This window comes from Geospiza fortis, unplaced genomic scaffold (assembly GCF_000277835.1).
Source record: "Geospiza fortis unplaced genomic scaffold, GeoFor_1.0 scaffold12, whole genome shotgun sequence".
NCBI lineage: Eukaryota > Metazoa > Chordata > Aves > Passeriformes > Thraupidae > Geospiza > Geospiza fortis.
Genome location: NW_005054323.1, coordinates 588,641 through 608,748, shown reverse-complemented (window position 1 = coordinate 608,748; position 20,108 = coordinate 588,641). Strand labels below are relative to the sequence as shown.

The 20,108-nt window shown below is 38.0% G+C and overlaps 1 protein-coding gene across 6 annotated transcripts; it reads right to left on the bottom strand.

The window, feature by feature from the left end:
• Positions 1-667: 667 nt before the first annotated feature.
• On the bottom strand, positions 668-18,825 carry HNRNPK (heterogeneous nuclear ribonucleoprotein K). Of its 6 annotated transcripts, none has more exons than XM_031056864.1 (15): positions 18,738-18,825; positions 18,561-18,640; positions 17,588-17,697; positions 16,236-16,292; positions 14,683-14,726; positions 13,728-13,800; positions 13,113-13,241; positions 12,020-12,148; positions 11,284-11,591; positions 10,884-10,938; positions 7,211-7,261; positions 3,394-3,415; positions 3,234-3,316; positions 2,607-2,776; positions 668-1,849 (listed from the first exon to the last, which is right to left on the bottom strand). In XM_031056864.1, exons 2-15 carry the CDS (start codon positions 18,607-18,609, stop codon positions 1,816-1,818), a joined length of 1,314 nt encoding a protein of 437 aa, XP_030912724.1. In that variant the 5' UTR covers positions 18,610-18,640; positions 18,738-18,825; the 3' UTR covers positions 668-1,815. The 6 variants fall into 6 exon arrangements, with proteins under 6 accessions (XP_030912724.1, XP_030912725.1, XP_030912727.1 ...); XM_031056865.1 differs by having other exon boundaries at positions 668-1,788; XM_031056867.1 differs by having other exon boundaries at positions 13,113-13,226.
• Between the last annotated feature and the right edge of the window lie 1,283 nt (positions 18,826-20,108).

Sequence of the window (20,108 nt, the reverse complement as noted above, 5' to 3'; positions counted from 1 at the left end):
GTGCTTGGGGATGGGGTCGAGCGTGGACCCCAGGCCCGGGAGCGCTTGGGCGGGCACGTTCATGCTGAGAGTCGCCCCCTGAAATCCTGCCAGGCTCGAGCGGTGGGCAGACTCAGCTTCATGGCAGGGAAATTTTCCAGAAGATTCCAATTGCTGAAAAAGAGACGGATAAAAAAAAACCTGACTGAGGAATGAACAAAAAATGTGCGTGTTGAGTTGTTGAGCTCTTTTCCTCGATCAAAACAGAAAATAACCAAACGAAAGACGGTTCAAAACCCCTTTTGTATACATACACAAGTTGGAAGCACCCAGAGAAATTCAGCCTGTTTTAGTTAACTTGCATTTTGCCCAAAATCTTAAGCCTTGATTGCAGGCTCTAGAATTTAGGTACCAAACTGTGTACCAAGCCGGCTGACTTCCCACTGACTTAAGGAGAGTGATGCCATTTCCTTCTACAGAATTTACTCTGCCAAGGGAGCCAGCCTTATGCATATTTCAGGCTCCTCGCCTTTACCATGCCATTTTAAAGAGCAGCTGTATTAAAAAGGCCAAGTTCATGCATCACAAATTGGGAGAGGAGGGGGAGACACCACAAACCAACCAACCAAAGACAATAAAAGAATCTTTACTTAGTCTGGACCCATCATATCTCTATGTGCCACACACCTTTAAACTTTTTAATCTGTTTTTATTCAGGAAGTGAAATTAAAACTTTAAACTATAAATACAAAGGCCAAGGTATTACATGAGATATCCAGAGGCGTTAAAATTTTTTTTTAATTTCTCACAAATAATTCTTACGGAACTCTACAAACATCTGGGAAACAAGTTGAAGTTTTGCATACAATGGAAAACAAGTTACATAGTTATATCTCATCTTGCCAATTTGCAATTCCTACCTCATACAAACAAAAGCTCAGGAAACAGGTATAATTTTTTCAGTAATGGTAGAGCAACTCTGCATGAAGCAAGCTGTCTAAAACCAGGTGTACTTTACAACTGTTTACCCAGTGACATCACAAAGTTTTAAAGTATTTTATTTATATACTGTCACCAATATATATAGGTATTGCAAAGAGGGCCAAACACTTGCAAAAATTTCAAGTTTTACACATTTGCGTATTTTCACCTTTCTGCCCCCCAAACAGCAAAGCAGTCATTGTTTTCACACGATCTCTTTAATTTGTCAAAAAACCCCCACATAACTCCATCTATATATAAAAGAAACTGAAGAGCAAGCTTAACAGGAACTTTAATTTATAAACAAACTAGGTGTATCCATTTTAGTTATGATCTTGTGTAGACCTGAAGAAAAATGAACACCAAGAATAGGTTGACTAAATTTATTGAAAAATCCTAAAATGTTTCTTACAAAAATGCTTTTCATTCTGCACACTGCTCTCAACAAATGCCAGGGACATGGGACCTACCATATTCTCCCCCTTCGAAGTAAGATACAGTGTACATAATAAAGCAGGGTGTTCACAACAATTACAGAAAAACAGTACAATTTACCACCAACAATGAACAAAAATAGAATTCATTCTCTCTGCCACTTCAAAATTTCAATGTTAGTCTCGTGCGCCCTTCCCCCCCCCATGTATCTGTAAGGAAGTAAAACATAACATCTGGTGTACAGCAAAGATTCCACTACACCTCAAATGCAGAACACCTATGAAGCAGAGGAATGTTGGCTTTTTAAACAGAAGCAGATAAAAAAAAAAGGGGTGCAGGACTCCTTCAGTTCTTCACTAGTCTTAGAAAAACTTTCCAGAATACTGCTTCACACTATAAAAAAGAAAAAATAATCTTGCATTAGAATCCTTCAACATCTGCATACTGCTTCACACTATAAAAGAAAAAGAAAAAAGCATGTATTAGAATGATGGACCATACATCTTGCATCAACATTCATAAAGCATATTAAATTACAAATTACTAACACATTTAAAAATACGTAATTTTAAAATGTCAACAGCTAAAAATTATATTAGTGTATTTCAGGCATAGTTAAATATTAGTAATCTAAAGCCAAACATTCCAGTTAAGATACTAAAACTGCTATAGCAGCCAGAATGTTAATACAGCAAATGCTATCTGTAGCTGTTAATATTTGGCAGAAAAGGCAAAGTACTTTCAGCAAGGTGTGAAATGCTGCATAACAGCCCCAAATTGATTTCAACTTGTCCTGTAGAGGCATGGTCTGTGCCATATGGCAGACTGTGATTTGTTGTCAATTTAGTTATCTAAAAACAACAAAATCACTAGTCTTCCACACAGAACTAGGCCAACATCCACTGAAATCTTCTATATTTTCTACAGGCTCTATGTAATTTATTACAAGTAGTTTTTTTGCAGCAGTTTTCACCAGAGAAATGAGAGGACTGCTTGGTTAAGATGTCTTCCAGCAAGATTAGTTTTGAGGGTGTCTTCATTTTAATTAGAATGGAGAGCAGAAGAGAATCAAGGCAGAACTACCACTAGAGAAGTTAGGTTCAAATAGTTACTTAAAACCTGCCTTCTTAAAAAAATGATTCACAGAGGAGAGCAGTTTTATAATATACATGTTAATTTGACAGTAGGGACAACATTAAACTTTAACTTGCCTGTTCTGCAGCAAATACTGTGCATTTTGTATCTGGTCCTGTGTTCCTGTAATAGTTATTATCCGATCTTCTGAGCCTTCTAGTGGTTCATCGATTTTGATCGAAGCTCCTGACTCATGACGTATTTGTTTGATTCTCTGGCCTCCCTTTCCAATAATAGATCCTGCCAACTAGGAAGAAAGCAAAAACATTAATTTCCCGATACAACTGCCTTTCCAAAAGTTAGAAAATTACAACAGCATTTGAGTAGTTTCCACAAATTCAGTTTTAAGTGTTGCAATGGGAGCTTATTTCTTTATAGTCTAAAAATATCCCCTGTGGTATTAATTGTACAAACACAGGTGAGATAAAAGTGGGAGAACCAGCTCTCATTTGCAAAACATGGGTTACAAGGACAGTATCTATTACTGAGTATTAACCACAAGTAGAATTCTTTAACGTGTCTCTGGAGACTGAAACCAAATAGTCAAGCAATGCAATGCTGGCAATTTAGAAACACCTGTTATGTATTAGAAGTACTTAATCAAGCATTTTAAGTATTTCTGATTTACTTAATCAGTCTGAAAAATGGCTGTGACTTTTTTTTCAAGAGAAAGCCTGAGTTGAAAGCAAATCAACTTTACTTACATCTTTGGGAATCGTTACTTGTGTTGTGATGATGGGTCCACCAAGATCTCCATATGAACCACGCCCCCCTGCATAAGAATAATCTGATTTAAGTGTATGCATCAAGCCCTTTAGTAACTATATAATGAACTACATGCAAAGGTTCTATATGAACACTTACCATAACCAGAGCCACCCTCAAACTGTAAGAAAAAAGAGAAAAAAACATTAATGCGAATAGCCACATTTCATTAACACATTTTTACCTTAAGCATTATATTGTTAACTTTGAGCCCATTTAATCAAACATCACAACCCTCAACCTGATATAAACACAACAGTGTTATGCCATCAAGGGCATCCTGAGGCAAAAATGGAAGACCACAAACAAAAGGGGTGGGCGGGAGAGATTTCATTAACCTCTGTCCAATCTGGACTAAAGGCCATCTTGTGCAGGACCACAAGCTGGAATGAATGATTCTCGTAGGTCCCATCCAACTCCAGATACTCTGTGATTCTTATCCTGCCCTATCAAAACCTCTAAGAATAACACATAAAACAAGAAAGAATTCCGCCATGCCAGTTTACCAAGGCGTCTCACCATCTCAGTTTCTTGCAGACAGCTGCTGATGCTGATCTACTTGTGACCTCTGTACTAAACATTAGAATACAACATCACAGTAGAGCCTTATTAATACTACAAATACAACTCAAAAGACATTCCAGTCTCCAGTTCTGGGGCTAGAAGTCTGCCCAGCAAATTGTCTTATTACATCTACACCTTTGATTCTGACTATGCTACAAACCCTTTACATCTTAGAATAAACAATTGCGACAATAATTACTTCTGTTACATTTGAACCACCATACACTAAATGCAAATGACTGCAATGAGCACTCCTGGCTCTGTTATTTTTAGGATTCATAAACTTGCATTTGACATCAAGTTCTCACTTCACCTAATGTGTTCTAAGTGCGCAAAACCATGTATGTATACTGTGCTACAGAAGCAGAGAATAAACATATGTGGTTCTCTCAAATTCAACTTCTGAAGGAACTCCTGGGATCTGTGAAAGGAGGCTGGGGCTACCTAAAGCTGAAACTGTCAGCCAAGCTGATGACATCTCAGTGATAATATTTAAGAAAAGAGTAAAAAATACCCAGTGTGCACTGACTGCAAGAGTGAGCAAGGATGAAAAAAAGTGCTCCAAGAACTGGCATGGAGACTATCCTGCAGCTCATGGAGAAAACCACAGTGGAGGAGATCACTACACTGTACATCCCCCCCATTGAGGGATGCTATGCTGAGAGCAAGTAGAAATGCCCAGAAGAAAGCCACACAGGCAGATACCTGTGCCCTGTGAGAGGATCAACACCAAATTAGTCTGTTCCTGAAGAGCTGTACCACACAAAGGGGACCGACACTGGAACAGTTCCCTAAGAACTGCAGTCCACTGGAAACAGATCATTTGAGCAGCTCCAGCTGTATCATTCCATGGAAGGAACCCTACACTGCAGCAGGGGAACAGTGCAGAGAGGAAGGACAGTGACAGGCATGATGAACTGACTGGGAACTTGCCACTCCCTGTCACCCCTGCACCATTCACAGGAGAGAAACAGAGTAAGGAATGAATGAGTGAAAGCTGAGTCTGTGAAGAAGTGGAAGATGGATAAAGGGGTTTTTCTGTTTCTCACCACGCTACTCAAAGTGGTAGTAAACCTACTCAAGCCAACTGTGTTTTGCCTATGATGTTAATTAGTAAGTGATCTGCCTGTCTCCATCGTGAGCCAGACTTTTCTGTCTTACTTTCTCCCCTCACTCTATTAAGGAAGGGGCATGAGAGCAACTGGGTAGGCCCCAGGTAGTCAGTCAAGTTCACCCACTCACAATGAGGGGCCCATAGAAGCTATAATGTAACAACTTTCCCAAAAAATATTCCTTACCATATTTCTTTTTACATCGAAAAGGAAGCTATTCAGATCAAAGTGTTGAGCTTATCCTCTGTCTCTAAGCAACCTGTATTGTCTAATCATGTTACTAAGCAATACATATTGTAAGACAACATAACAGAGCTCACAGTGAGGTCCAAAATACGAGATAATGAAGGACTCTGCTAAAGGTTAAGCTGAGAGGCTGATCACATAGCATACTGCATACACACACATATTGCTGCTGGTATTTGGCATGGGATACCTTTTTGGACTAACTTCTTTTAAAGAAAATACCTTTCCCTTGATCGCATCTGCCTCTCTACACTACAAAATAATAAAATTTTATAGCAGTCGCTGTGTACATAAGCTAAGAACTGACTTCTCACATGAATTAATAAAAAGTATTAATTTGGCAGCATTTTGCCATCTTCAAGACACTGGCAACAACTGATGTACTCTCTAATTTCTACAATGGAGTGACTACATCGGTGAACAAGAGAAGGGCTACAGGTACCATGTACTTGGACTTCTGTAAAGGCTTTGACATAGTCTCCACATCCTTCCCTCCAAACTGGAGAGGGATGGATTCCACGAGTAGATTGCTTATTGAAGAGGATCGTTACATCCAGGGGGCGCTGTCAATCGCTCAGAGTTTCAACAGACATTAAGTGGTGTCCCTCAGACATTGGCCTCCACTGGGACCAGAGCTATTCAGTGTCTTCATCAATGACACAAACAGATTAGGTACACCTGCAACAAGTATGCAAACTGAGTGGTGCTGTTGACAGACCTGAAAGGCTGAATGCCGTCCAGAGGAACCTGGACAAGCTCCAAAAGTGAGCGCATAGGAAATCTCATTCAATTTAACATGACTAAGAGCAAGGTGCTTCACCTGAGCTGGTATAACCTCCAGTACCAACACAGGCTGAGGGAGGAACAGATGGAGAGCAGCCCTGCCCAAAAGAACTTGGGGATGCTGGCAAGTGAAAGGCGGGACATGACCCAGCAATGAGCACTTGCAGCCCAGAGTAGCAACCATGCCCTGGGCAGCATCGAAAGGTCAAGCCTTGAGATCCCAATATGAGTAGTGCATCCAGCTCTGGGGCCCCCAACATTAAGGGCATGGATCAACTGGATTAAGTCTGGAGGAGGACCACAAAGATTATTAGAGGGATGCAGCACCTCTCCTGTAAGAGAGCCTGAGAGCTGGAATTGTACACCTTGGAGAGGAGAAGGCTCCAGGGTGACCTTATTGTGGCCTTCCAGCTCCAAAAGGCAGCCTACTAGAAGGCTGGAAAGGAGTTTTCACACAGGCATGTAGAGGAAGGACAAGGGGCAACAACTTTAAATTGAAAGAGCGTTAGTTTTGTTTAAGTATTGGAAAGAAATTCTTCACTGTGAGGGTGATGAGGCACTGGAACAGGTTGCCCAGAAAAGCCACGGACTCCTAATTACTGGAAGTGTTCAAAGCCAGGTTCAATGGAACCCTGAGCATCTCAGTCTAGTTCAAGGTTCTCTACCCATGGCAGGCTGAAATTAGATGATCTTTAAGGTTACTTCCAATCAAAATCATTCTGTAATTCTGCCATAACATCCCAAAACCTATCTGGCCAAATGACACATTTTCAAACAGACTGATAGGTAAACATAGTTGATTCACAAATAAGTGAGAAGCTATTTTAAATATTTGCTGCTTGAAATAAAATCCCACAACATTACGGAAGTAAAACAAAACATAAATCGTAAATTGATGCATCTACAGTGCATCAGTTATGGAGAAAGTTACCATTTACCCAAATGAAAATACTGTGTGAAGGAGGCAAAAGAGGTACAGAAAAGCTCCTCTGTTCTCACCAGGCTGCTGCATAATTCCACATTTCTATTAACATTACTGCCTTCAAAGGACACACCATTAAGTCTACCCCTAAATTCAAAGTCAGAAGAATGGCTTTATAAATTTTAATAGGCGCAAGTTGCCACGGACTACACTCAAGATCTCTTAAATTTGCTTAATCACTGAACTCATTCAATAAAGCAGTTTTCAAAAACAGGCTGAAAACACTCACCAACTCTGGTGGCTGCATGTCATCACAGGCATCCACATGACACTGCATCATCTTCCAGACGCAACATAGGAGGAAAAAAGGAAATCCAGGTCATACAGACTTTTAGAGAATGTTGCAGCCAAACAGAATGCAAAGCGGTATAAAGAAACCCTTATACCATTAATAAAGACTTGAAATTATGTGATTTAGACCACTTTCAAGACTCACTGGCTTTTAATTTTACTTTGGGGCAACTCTAAATGGGCAACTTCTGTTTTCCTTCTCTTTCTATGGTATTAGCAGATTTTTCCTCTCACTAAGAAGCTCAGAAACTAATGGCAAGGCAAAATTTAAGCCTTCTTTTTTCTTCCAGAAATTCTTTTTACATTTTTACATGTATTAATTCTGCTATCTACTAGAAAAAGGTTTTAGTAAGATTGAAAAAAGTAACTGCAAGTGATTATGCCAACTGCAGGTTAAGCAGCAAGGACACTGCTTCTTATGTTTTACTATCACAAACCTCATCTTGTTAGCAAGTAGACTAACAATCTACCACTGCCTAACTACATTAGAAACTTAACTATGTTTCTAAAACATATGATATATGGCATTTCTTTCTTTCAGAATTTTACGTTTCAACAAGTGATGTTTATTTGCGCAAAATTAGTTTCTGAAACAGGGCGTCTTGGCATACATAACATTTTACGTTGCAGACTAATTTGTGCTAGTTACTACTCACAACTGCAACAGAAACCAGATGACAGATGGGCTGGATAAGGCAAAGAGCTTAACTTTTACATATAATAAAAAACCCTTCATGCAGTCCTAACTGATGTCAAATTCTTTTATAGTAAATTTTTCTAGTTTTTAAGAGTGACCTAGGAAAGTGAAATTTTGTTATTTCCTTCCAGCATCTGCACAAATAAATAGAAGAGTTGTCATACATTCTTCCTTTACTAATTTTTACATGCCCCTGATAATGAGGGTATTAATATATACATAAAACTCAGGATTTTTCAGATCACCCTAGCCCTTATGGTACACAGGACTTGATCTGGAGCAGTTACATTTCTATATGCTGATAAACAAGTCTGTACTTCGGACAAAAAGCTTCAGAACAGACTGTAAATCAAATGAGCATTTAAACAGCAGTACGTACTTATACTACAACTTTAAGCCAGGCTAACAGACAAGTATCATCTTAAGTGATTAAATCTGTATGGTCAAGAGGAATTTACACATCTTTTAAAATCAAAATGGGTTTTTCTCATCTAAGCATTTACAAAGCTGTCAATGCTCTGTCGTATCTCTGGAACAGGAAAAACCACAGTTCAGCATCCAGTCTTATAGACTGTCAACTGTTCAATCTTTTTGCTTTTAGTGAAAAAGAGAACTGGCAAAAAATTTTGGTTTTGTACAATAAATTTTTCCAGTATTTTTGAGATGTTCATCAGCTGTTGCCTTTCACTACACCTTTGTAGGATAGAATTCATGTGAAAAGAGCATTTCTACTCTTAAAGAGCAGCTTTTTCCATCACAAACCACAGTAATATTGGTTTAACTTAAACTTTTAGCTACACAACAGTTTCTATTTGATGCTTGTAGCACATGAGGACTTTCCCTTTTGGCATAATACTTGAAACTGTGATGTCATGCTCAGTGTGGAAATTTCTGCTTACACAATTTAGGATATTAGTACCGTGATTAAGCAAAACTAGAAATTAGATTCTATCTTTACTGGGAAGTAGTCCTCACTTTAATGGCTATAACACTTAGTCACAAAAGAGCCAAAGTTATAAGCAGCTTCACTATGAAAAATAAATGAAATGAATGTGTGTAGAAACTCATGACAATAAAGTAAAGGTCAACCTGACAAGCTAAGCCTAAGTTAAAATGGATTTTCTAGCTGAACTGGAATAAAAACAGAACAAAATTAGAACACACTACTGCCCAAGAGTCAAGCTAAGTAAGACTGTGCTCAACCAAATACCCAAAGAAGGGCAGGTTGTTAAGTTTATGTACTCTAGCACAGGCTTTATAAGCTGCAAACAGAAGAACACAAAACCTAAGCCCTGAAAACACGTAATTACACATAAGGAATCTTGGAGGTGTACTTATCCATTCTTCCAGTTTCTTAGCACGTAGATTAGCATAGGAAATAGGGTTTTTTTTGTTACTGCAAATATTTGTAACTGCAAATCTTTTCTTTTATTATTACTAATAAGCATATGGCATTCTTGCAACCTGGAGTTCCAGTAACTCTTACTCCCAAGGAGTTCACATGAAGCCCATTTAGGTAGCCCATTTCACCGCTCTTTTTCATTTTCATCTTCTACTTAAATTTTGAAGTAAAAAATGTGTCACCTGTGATCTTAAAGAAGGTGCCAAACAAAGCCAGAGGAAAAAAGAATATTGCTACTATAGAGATCCACCTCTGTTGTCATTTAAGAGCAGCTGGCAACTAAGCACTACAGAGCTGCTTGCTCACACAACCCCACCCATCCCCCAGCAGAACTAGGACACGAATCAAAAGTAAAACTTACAGCTTGAGATAAGAACAGTTTAGTAACTGAGAAGAAGTTAAAAAACAAAACAAGGAAAACTAACAAAAAAAATAAAACCACCACCAAAACAATAAAAAAAACAAGAATAAAATCAAGGCTACATGATACAACTGCTGACCACTGCCAGGCCCCATTCTCAAACCCCTATGGACCCCCCATCTGGGTAAGTGCCCCAGTTTATATACTGGGGATGATGTTCTATGGTGTGGAGTATCTCTTTGGCCAGTTTGGGTCACTTGTACTGATTATAGTACTTCAGAACTTCTTTGGTGTACCTATTCATAGTCAGGGCATGAGACACTGATTAAGTGCTTGACCTGGTATAAATAAGAGCATATTATCAACATTATTCTCATACCGAATTCAAAACACAGCACTGCACCAGCTACTAAGAAAGTAGCTATCCCAGCTGAAACCAGGAGAACCTCCTGGATTTCTTACTGAGAAAAGAGGAATCTTGTCTCAGAACAGCAGGTGGCTGCTGGGGTGCGGCAGTTCAGAATACAACACAGAAGACTATCTGTATCCTTTGTTTTAAGCTTCCAGACACTCTATTCCTTTCTCCCCGCAGAAAGAACTGATACAGAATTCAACTAAGTAGTGGTTCTACCTGCAAAACACTTGGAATTTAGAGTGGATTTTGTGCAGAGAAACTAGTCAATATAGAAGAATTGATTCAAAACAGCCATTGCCTTCCATTAATTAGGGCTCTTCTCAGATATTCTTCCATAATGTGTATTACTGTATCAATGCTCATGTTTGCCAACCTTTGTTAAGAATGCTTGTGTAACTCACCACAGAACATTGTTCTGACATGCTTTCTCTATCTGAAAAATCTCCCAATTGCTATTTTGTCATGCTGATTTAAAAAATCTGAAAGACGACCAGTGCAAGAAAACCTACAGACCTGAGCACAATCAAAATCACCGAATCTTTTTGATGATAGGGAGAAAGAAAGAAAACAAAAGAGTACCATTTACACCTCAAATATTCATCCACAGGAGGACCATTTGTATGGACAAAACGTACGGTTTCACTGTAAGAACCATGTATGTCCCACATGAAAGTGCATGTAGTTCAGCATGCTAACTGTGCTTAGGGACACAACAGAGCAAATTTTAAACTCGTACCATGCCATCGTAACGGTCTCCCGGTCTGCCCCTTCGGTCATAGGACATCAGATCTCTGAAAAAGACAACAGCATGTTAATTGTGTTACACACGTTATAAGCTCGCTTGTTTATTCTTATCTGAATTCTCCCATTCAGGGTTCACATAACACTTAATATCAAACTACTCTAACCAAGTACTGAGTAAGAGAAGTTCCAGAACTACTGACTATAGTCCTGGCAACTTACTACATCACAGCAGGTAATTAAATTTCAGTATATTTCAAATACTCTTGTCTAATACAGGCTCAATCCTGCATAATCACTACCAACATGGAAGTATGGAAAAATCACTGAAAACATGAAAATTACTCAGATATACAACATGAGTTTTTGTATAATGCAATTATCCAACAACTCACCCGCCACGAGGAGGTGGTGGAGGAGGAAGAGGAAGATTACGAGCTCTGCTGCCACCTCTAACACCACGACCTGGTGGAGGTGGTGGAGGTCCTCTGCGAGGGCTCATATCATCATAATCTCTTCTTGAAGGAGGCATAGGTCGTCCACCGCGACCAGGGGGCATTCGATCAAAACCTCCTCTTCCACGCATTGGAAAGCCCACTGGCCGTCCCCTTCTATCATCAAACATCATTGTGAAGCCACCATAGTCATACGTTTCATCATAGAAATTGGGATCATAAGGCTGGGCCCGTCCTTTAATTGGAGACTAATACAAACAAACAAAACAATTTCCCAAATCAGATAGTTATATTACAACTGGCATATTTAATTACTAACACAATGCATTTGGAACACATTGTTGATTTCACAATGCTGCCAAGAAAGGAGGTGTTGACATGCTTCCTGTGAATTTAACGATGACAGTAAAACTACTTAGATGTGGCAGACACATTTTGTTTTCCTTCCTCTTCCAATTTTTCATTCTGATGACATGCAAAGCATAAATGGCCCAGTAGTACCAAAAATTGCTCATAAGGTGTACCCCATTTCTAAACAACAGGAACCGATCCCAAGATTCATAACTGTCCATCATTTGCTGCTAGGAAAGTACGAGGTACTAAATTTAAACTAGAAACTGAAAGACACCACTTTTCATCCCATTAATGGCTAAAACATTCATGAATGCCACATTACCTCAGAGATCAGATCCAAGATAATCTTGATGCACTCAACAACTCTATCAGGTTTTCCACCAATAAGCACCACTCTGTCAGTCGAATGAGGACAGCACTCCTGGAAGAGCTTAATGGTGGTCTGAGTGTTCTGCAGAAGAAAAAAAAAAACAACAAGATTATCAAATATATTTTTTAAAACTTTATAAAACCATTACAATATTTTAAAAATAGATTCAAAAGACAATTAAGTTCCCACCCACTTAAATCTGCATGCTCGCTTTCGAGTTATCACACAAAATTTCAAGATTACATATTTTAAAGATCTTGCTGCTCTAAAGTTTTGTATTAAGATAAAAAAAAATCAATTTTCTCCTATTTTAATTATGATGCAGCTATGATGCATCATTTAATTAAGTATTAGAAAAAGGACCACATAACCATTTTGAGCTTATAGGCTGTATTAGCTTCCAAATTAAACATGCTCTGGGGATGCTAAGACAGCAATGTTGCTAGGATTATGTCTAGTTGTCTTATCTTTCTTAATCCAAACAAGTATTGGCTTATACCTGAACTGACCTGAAACTGCCTGACACAATGCCAAGAAACTCAGCCATGTGTTTCCAGTTCATAGAGACCATTAAGTTTTTAGAATCTTATTCTTTCACTTAAAAAAAAAATACGGTCTTCCAGGAGTTATAATTAAAAAATACAAAAGCAAGCATGAAGTCTTTCCACAGTACATCTACTGTGGAGATGGTTTCACTCTCAGCAGTTTTGTGTGTTCAACCACACAAATAATTCTACACTATGCAGCAGTTTGGTCTAAAAGCAGAAATGAATACAATTTTAATATAACAAAGTAAAAACACTTTCTTTAAAAACAGTACTCTACCAAAAATATGTTTAGCCAAGTCCTTGCTCTACCATTGACATTACTTCTGAGTGTCTTCAAGAAAATTGCAACTTCCAGCTCTGCCCCACAACATTAAAAGCATGTATGCAACATGTTGAGAAGGAATTACCGCACAGCAGATAACTAGATGTACCCCTTACGAACAGAAAACATTGCCTATTGAACAAAATGAAATCTCAGAAGAACAGAAAGGAAGTACCTCTCTGAGTTCTTTAATTTTAGCACCCTTGACGCCAATAATGCCTCCTGCCAAACTCTGGTGAATAAGAAGTCGAAGTTCGCAGTCGAAGTCACTGCCTTTGTAGTGTTGATACTGTAAATATGATGCATATAGGGAGAAGCAAATAAAGATGATTCACAAAAATTCAATATTTGGGGTTTTAAGCTTCTTCTTTATAAACAGAATGGGGCGGTTTAATTTATTGCTGAATTGTAGTTGCGTATTACTTTTGATACAACCACAACAATTTAAACACCTCACCTCAATGTGAAGTATCAGTTTTCCCTATTTTTAACATTATTTATTAAATTACACTGCACTGCTTGCTATAAGGACTTAAGGCATCAAACAGTGCAACACTTATTTTCTGGAAAACAGAAAGGCTGCTCAAAATGTTAGTTTAATAAGCAATGACAGACTTTGTCCTCTACCCAAAAAATGCCAACATGACAGCCATAATCCTTCTTTAAAAGGCTTTTGGCATTTTTCACTTTTCTAATTTCCTGTGTTTAAAAAGTAGCAAATACTCTAGAACAATCTCATTCAAAAGCTAATATTTTCATTCTAAACAGAAGAAAATTTCAAGATAAATACCTCTTCTAAAGTAGGGATAATCTTCTTCAAGATTTCTCCAATTGTCTCTATATCTGCACTTATACTCAAGATGCTGTTGGAAGCCACAATGACAGACAATATGGAGAAGGTAGAAAAGAAAAATAGAAGTAAATTCTTTTTATCATCACGCACAAAATTTTAACAAGATTTACTACAAAGAAGAGTTTACAAGTATTCCCCATTTAAAGTAAACCTGTTTGCTCAATTTACAACACATGCATCTTTGTTTATGCCCAGTATATATGCATGAGAAATTTAAGATTAGGTAGGTCTTGCAGAAAGAGAAAGACAGAATGGGCTTTTGGAAGGGCTCAAATTAAGTGGGCAAGAAACTGACGCAGAACTGAAAAGTAGAAGTGAATATTCATGTTCCCCGCCACCACTAAGTAGGATACCCTCGCTATTACATTCGTAGAACTGGCACACCTTCTCATTTTAAATGTGAGGATATACAAGTGGTGAACGTTGTATCTGGAATAAGGTTATGGAACTCAGATTACTAATGGGCCTCCAAGAAAACAAATACAAATGCGAGACAAAAAAAAGACGAAACAAATGAGAAGTGAGGGAAAGCGAACCGGAATTAGCACTTCATCAGAAATAATTATGAACAGGCAATGTTGAGGGGAGCAAGGTGGGCCACAAAGACAGAGCGAGAGACTATTTTGAACCAATCTGATTTACAATGCAGCAAATATGCAACACTTGAAGCTGTGCTCCTTCCATTGAAATAAAATTAGTGGATTGTTTGGGTGGGCAACTCACGTAAAAGTTCAGTGACAAAAAGACTTAATGGGGAAAATAAGACAGAAAACTTGAAAAAAAACAATACACCGTCTATAAGGGGATACTATTTAATTATATCAAAGGCAGGTAATAAAATACATTTCTCTCTTTCTATTCAGGCAGTGAGGCATAAACTGTTGGGACATACCGCTCGGGGCCACTGCTGTCTGGGACTGAAACACTGGCATTGTACTGCATTGGTCATTGGCGTTCGTGGATGTTGGCATTGGGCATGGGCATTCAATCAGTAGTTGTCAAGTATGGTACCCGTTTGGCAACAAGCACATTTTTGGGCATAGCCAACCAGGGTTTTCACATGGGCGTTCAGGGGCGGATAGGCCAACGTCATGGTGGGCAACGCAGGGGCAAGTCGATCCAGTACATGGGTAACGGAGATATATGGCCAAAAAAACAAGGAGAGGGAAAAGGGGGAAAAGCAATAAATTTTAATTTAATACAAACTATACTCATTACTCTCAATTAACGAAACAAGCTTAAGTTGTTCTGAAGGCTAACACAATAACGGATTGCTACACCGACTGTGGCCTAACAGTATGGACTTTAAAAATGAGTCACTTGATCTGACTAAACTACTATTTACTTTCAATAAATGACGTTTCAGTAGCAGGCTGGCTCATGAGGGTAGATGCAAAAACTGTCAAGACTGATAGTACTAGAACCTTGGGCAAATCGGGAGTTTGTGATCCAGACCAATCTAAATTATCTGGACATAGGTGACATACTGATTTACTCAAAAAATCAAACAAAAAAAAAAATCAAAACAAAAAAAACCCGACTAAAAAAACCCTAAAAAAAGAGGAACAACTAGTTGCCAAAGTTAGTGAGCATATGTATGATTCCTGACCATTTCAACTAAAATCTCAACTCTAGCTGCAGTAGTTTATGAACTTAGTTGGAACTGATTTGTAATGATATACTGCCAAATCTTGTGCTGAACAGAGTCTTGATTGGAAAAACCATTGAAATTGTAGCTGATGTTAAGTACAGGAGTGTAAACGAATGGAATTTAAGAAGTGTTGCCAAGTTTTATAAAGACACAACATTAATGCTGAGCATGTGTCTAATCACCAGAGTCAACCCCCTGTAAAATGTGAACAGGCATTAAGTCATGATCATTTAAAAATACTTCCAAGTAACAGAATACAATTATTCTTTAGTGTTTTATACTCATATTTAAAGCAAGAAACCTTAATATTACTGGTTTTGTGCTTCATGTGCAAGCTGTTAAGGAACAGATGGATGACTGCATTTTACTCTTCTGAAGGAAGTTAAAGAATTCCTCTTATCACTGGGTTAAGCCAGCCACCCACTGCAAGGGTTTCAGCAGTACTATAACTGATGCACACATACAGGGAATGGTACTATTAAGAGTTTAGGTTTTGTCAATATTTTTAATTAGGATGGTAACTCACTTCAAGTTCAAGTGTGTAATTTCGCAGAATCCTATTAAAAAGTGAAGAGATTTAACATAAACCTCTCCTCCCATGCGTCAGGCTGGGTTTTAATTGAAACAGAAATTGAGGAACTGTTATCTACTCTGACAATCAATACAAATGGATTGTAACTTGGATGTCTATAGAGTTGAATTGCTCCCATTTCTAGAAATGCACGCAATCAAGTTTTCGATGTAGAGCTCTGAAAGAAGCAGTGTTAAATTAATTCAAACTCATATATACTCACGTCTGTACGAAGTGCTTTAATATTTTTGCCACCTTTTCCAATCACTGCTCCAGCATTCTGGAAAACAGTTTTCAGAAGTTACATTATGACAACTCAGTACAGACTAAGTTTATGAACTCAACACTAAAAACAGAAGATCTATCTTGGCTGGCCCAAGAGGTGGGGGAAGGCATCACTTTGGCATTAAAAAAAATTACCAAAAGCTCTTACAACCACAGAACACAGCACACAGAGAAAGATAACTCAGCTTTGCCATTAATATTTCAATTCTAAAGAGAAGTTTTAGGCAATTCTGCCCATGTTGAACTTCTCATAGATCTATTAAAAAAACAAACTAAATGAGTGTAATGCAGGTAAACTATTTCCTCCATTATTTGATCAGCTTTTTTTTTCCCCTTATGGAGTATGTTCACAAATTCCACTTTTAAGCTCAAAGCATTTGATTTCAAGTGCTAATATTGTTTTGCACATCAGTAAAGTAACTAATTTCTCAGAGCAATATAAACTGAAAAAGGCTGAAATAAACACTAACAGCCACGAACTTCATTAAAGCCACCAACATTAACAGGAACAAACTGACAAATAGTAAAAAGTAGGAATTGCAAAACCACATTTTTACCAGGTTCTTTCAAGGATTCTACAAAAAAATATTGCTTTTATTATGCTAAAGGCATGCAAAATATTTAATGGTACTCCGTGTAACTTGGCTATTGGTCAGAAATGCCACACAGAGTTCAGGCAACATTCTTTCACACCAACACCAAAGACTGAGATACTTCAGAATGTATAAATCATCTGTAGTAACTGGAAACACCAGAGCAAATTCATATACAGCAACTTGAACTATTTACACTTCTCAACAAAATCACTGCAATCCCTGAAGAACTACTCCCACATTTCTTCCTATTGATATAGTTGAAAAAGTTTAGTAGATCTATTCGGGAGAATTACTAAAATAGTAAGTTCTCATCTCACATATTTAATCTAAAAGCACTTATTTATAATCCTCTAAACACCTTTTTCGAAGACTCATATGCAGTCATTCCCCCCAAAATAGCTACCCTCCACTCAAATGTAAACATAATTTTAGACTCTACTGCTCTACTTCTTAGCAAGTATATACTTTTAATAAACCCTGTATTGATCCTTAGGGACTTACCCTTTCAAGAGAACCAGGAGGACAATTCCATTGCAATACACCTACAACTACCATTCCTATATACTGAAAATTAATCTAATAAGTTACCTCATTTCAAAAAAAGCACACAATCTCTCTACACTTCTATCTCACCGTACACTTTGTCACCACCATCTTGAACAATGCCAAACACGAAGAAAGTAAAAAAGCGTACTTTGCTCTGAAGCAAGATGCGCAGTTCAACCATCTCATCAGTGTTCCGAGATCTTTTGAAGGCCTGCTCTTCCTCCATATCTTCTGCAGGACGTTTGCCTGTAGAGAGGTCCATAGGGGGGAAACACAAACATTTATTTAACTTTCTAAATCTTAATGAAGTGGAACACATGCCAAATTTATGTTCTGTACTATTAATACATTCATTCCTATTAGCACAAAACTAATTACAGACATCTATTTTGAGCATCCACAGCACAGAAACCAGTCTTCATGTCAACAGTTTTCTTACTAATTAACAACTGAAAATGCATTTAAAAATCTATGAACTATGGCTTAAATGAGAATGCTGCACACACTAAGTAAGAAATCACGACATTTTAGACATGTCCGAAGGAATGCAGCATCACCCACTTCATATTTATTTATAACTCCACTTGGGGAAAACATTTCAGGCATAAAGCTCAAATGTAGTTTGTCCAACACAGAAATACTGGTGAAATAACAGCAAAGTAGCACTTCAGATGTTCTGGGAAAAAATGGCACGAATCAACAACAATAATGCCTAAACCTCCCTGGTAATTCCCAAGAAATTTTCCATTAAGCTCTTTAGCAATATTTCATATATTCATACTCCTGCATGTAACTGTTACAATGAACAAAATGCAATTAACAGATATGCCCTATACCGTTCATACATATTCACATTCTTCATACACCTATGAAATGTTTTACAACATTTAGTCATAACTGTCAGTTCTCGTGTCTAAAACATATCAACAGAAAGATTATATATTTATGCTTCAAAAGCATGTGTAAATGCACATTAATTAAAATAGAAGACAATTAATGCAGAACACAAAATTACTGCTGATGCAAGCATATAGTAAAGGTAAATCATTACAAAATTCTTTGAAATACTAAAATTTTAAAGGGAGTCTTTCTAAAAATGAATAGTCCTTTAAAAAATTTACCATTTGTCTCTGTGTTGGTAAAGGTCTCCTCCTGTTGTTCAGTCTCCATTGCCTTTTTTTCTTATGTAGGCAAGCAAAACCTGTTGAAAAATAAAGACAGTACATTTTTTTTGTCAAAAGACAAACTGTACCTTATGCTAAAGTGAAAAAAAATAAATGCCTGCTGCTAGAACTTACCGCTATTATATATCCTTGCTGACAAAAACTCAAGTATTCTGGGCGGGATCAAAATCCAACAGCCTATTGCTTCAAGAGCCTATGAAAACAGCATATATCAGTTGTGAGTCTTCCCATGCTGTGAGTCTGATTCTGCTACAGTCAGAAACCAAAGGGCTGACCTAAACTACTGCTGCAAATTTTTTCCTTATAACAGAAAAACCATAGCCAAGCCAAACACACCACAAAGAGAAGTTGAAGGCGAAATCTGTAGACTTACATAAACTCTTAATGTCTGAATTACACTTCTTGGGCACATACAAGTTTTAAGTAACCACATAATCTGAACATTACAAGATATGTGCCTTGGTTTCTCTTTCTAAAGGGCACTACACCAAAATCTGATCCTGCTATTTAGGCTAACACTATTTACACTTAATAAAAAGTCCTGTTACGGTAATGATCAGCATTTGTTTTACAAATTCTCTACTAGCACGCATTTAAGCATGTGTTCCTCTCAACCATAACTGATAAATAAAATAAAAATTACAACTTCCAACTACACTAAAATAACGACTTTTTAAAAATATCACCCTCTGCAGTTACATACAACCCACTACATGCACACTCCCCCAAAACCTCCAAAAGCACTTCTACTTCACTACAATTTTCTGAAACAGACTGTGACCTGCTTTTAGCAACTAAATCACATTAGCGAGAAGCATAAATTAAAAAAAAAAAATTTTTCAACTTACTATCATTAAAAATGTGATTTACAAACACAGCCAAAGAATCACATTTCCCTTTACATTCCATTAACTTCCATTGCCTCAACGAACAGCAGGCACTCATTCTTGTATCCATAATCGGCCAAGATGGAATGGGGGTGGGGAAGAAGCTGATTCTAATTTATTAAACGTACTCTCAGACAGCTATGTAATTGCTGCCCAGCTTGTAAGGGCTAAAAGCAGGTTCTGTCTTCCAAACACATGCCGGCATTTCCACATACTTGAAGCGGACTAACGGGCACGCACAAGTGTAGTAATAGCGGGATCTCAGACAGACACTGCCAAAATTGCGCTGTTACGTGGAGGGGCGGTAAAGAAGACATGGAGAAAGTGTAACAGCCCTTTCAGACAGCGGTTAATCGACTTCCAACTATCCCAAGAATTTTGAGGCGGCGGCGAGCTAAGTGTGATCAGTTGCAGTTACCATTCACGGCTTAGTCTTTCCTAGTCAAGCTTCCCCATACGTCATGTGTTCTCAGCAATCTTGCTCAGGTAGGTAAATTGAGGACATTCACATAACTAATAAAGTCAGGTTCTCTATGAACACCGACGGGCTAAAGCAGACACGAGAGGCGGAACCAGCGACCACAGACCTAAGAGCTGA

Bases quoted from the DNA above. Each gene is read 5' to 3' on its own strand.
- HNRNPK (XM_031056864.1), bottom strand. From the start codon at position 18,609: ATGGAGACTGAACAACAGGAGGAGACCTTTACCAACACAGAGACAAAT. The intron at 16,293-17,587 runs GTACGCTTTTTT...ACTGTTTTCCAG, and splicing joins GCATCTTGCTTCAGAGCAAA to AATGCTGGAGCAGTGATTGG. The intron at 13,801-14,682 runs GTATGTCCCAAC...GGCTTCCAACAG, and splicing joins GACAGCAGTGGCCCCGAGCG to CATCTTGAGTATAAGTGCAG.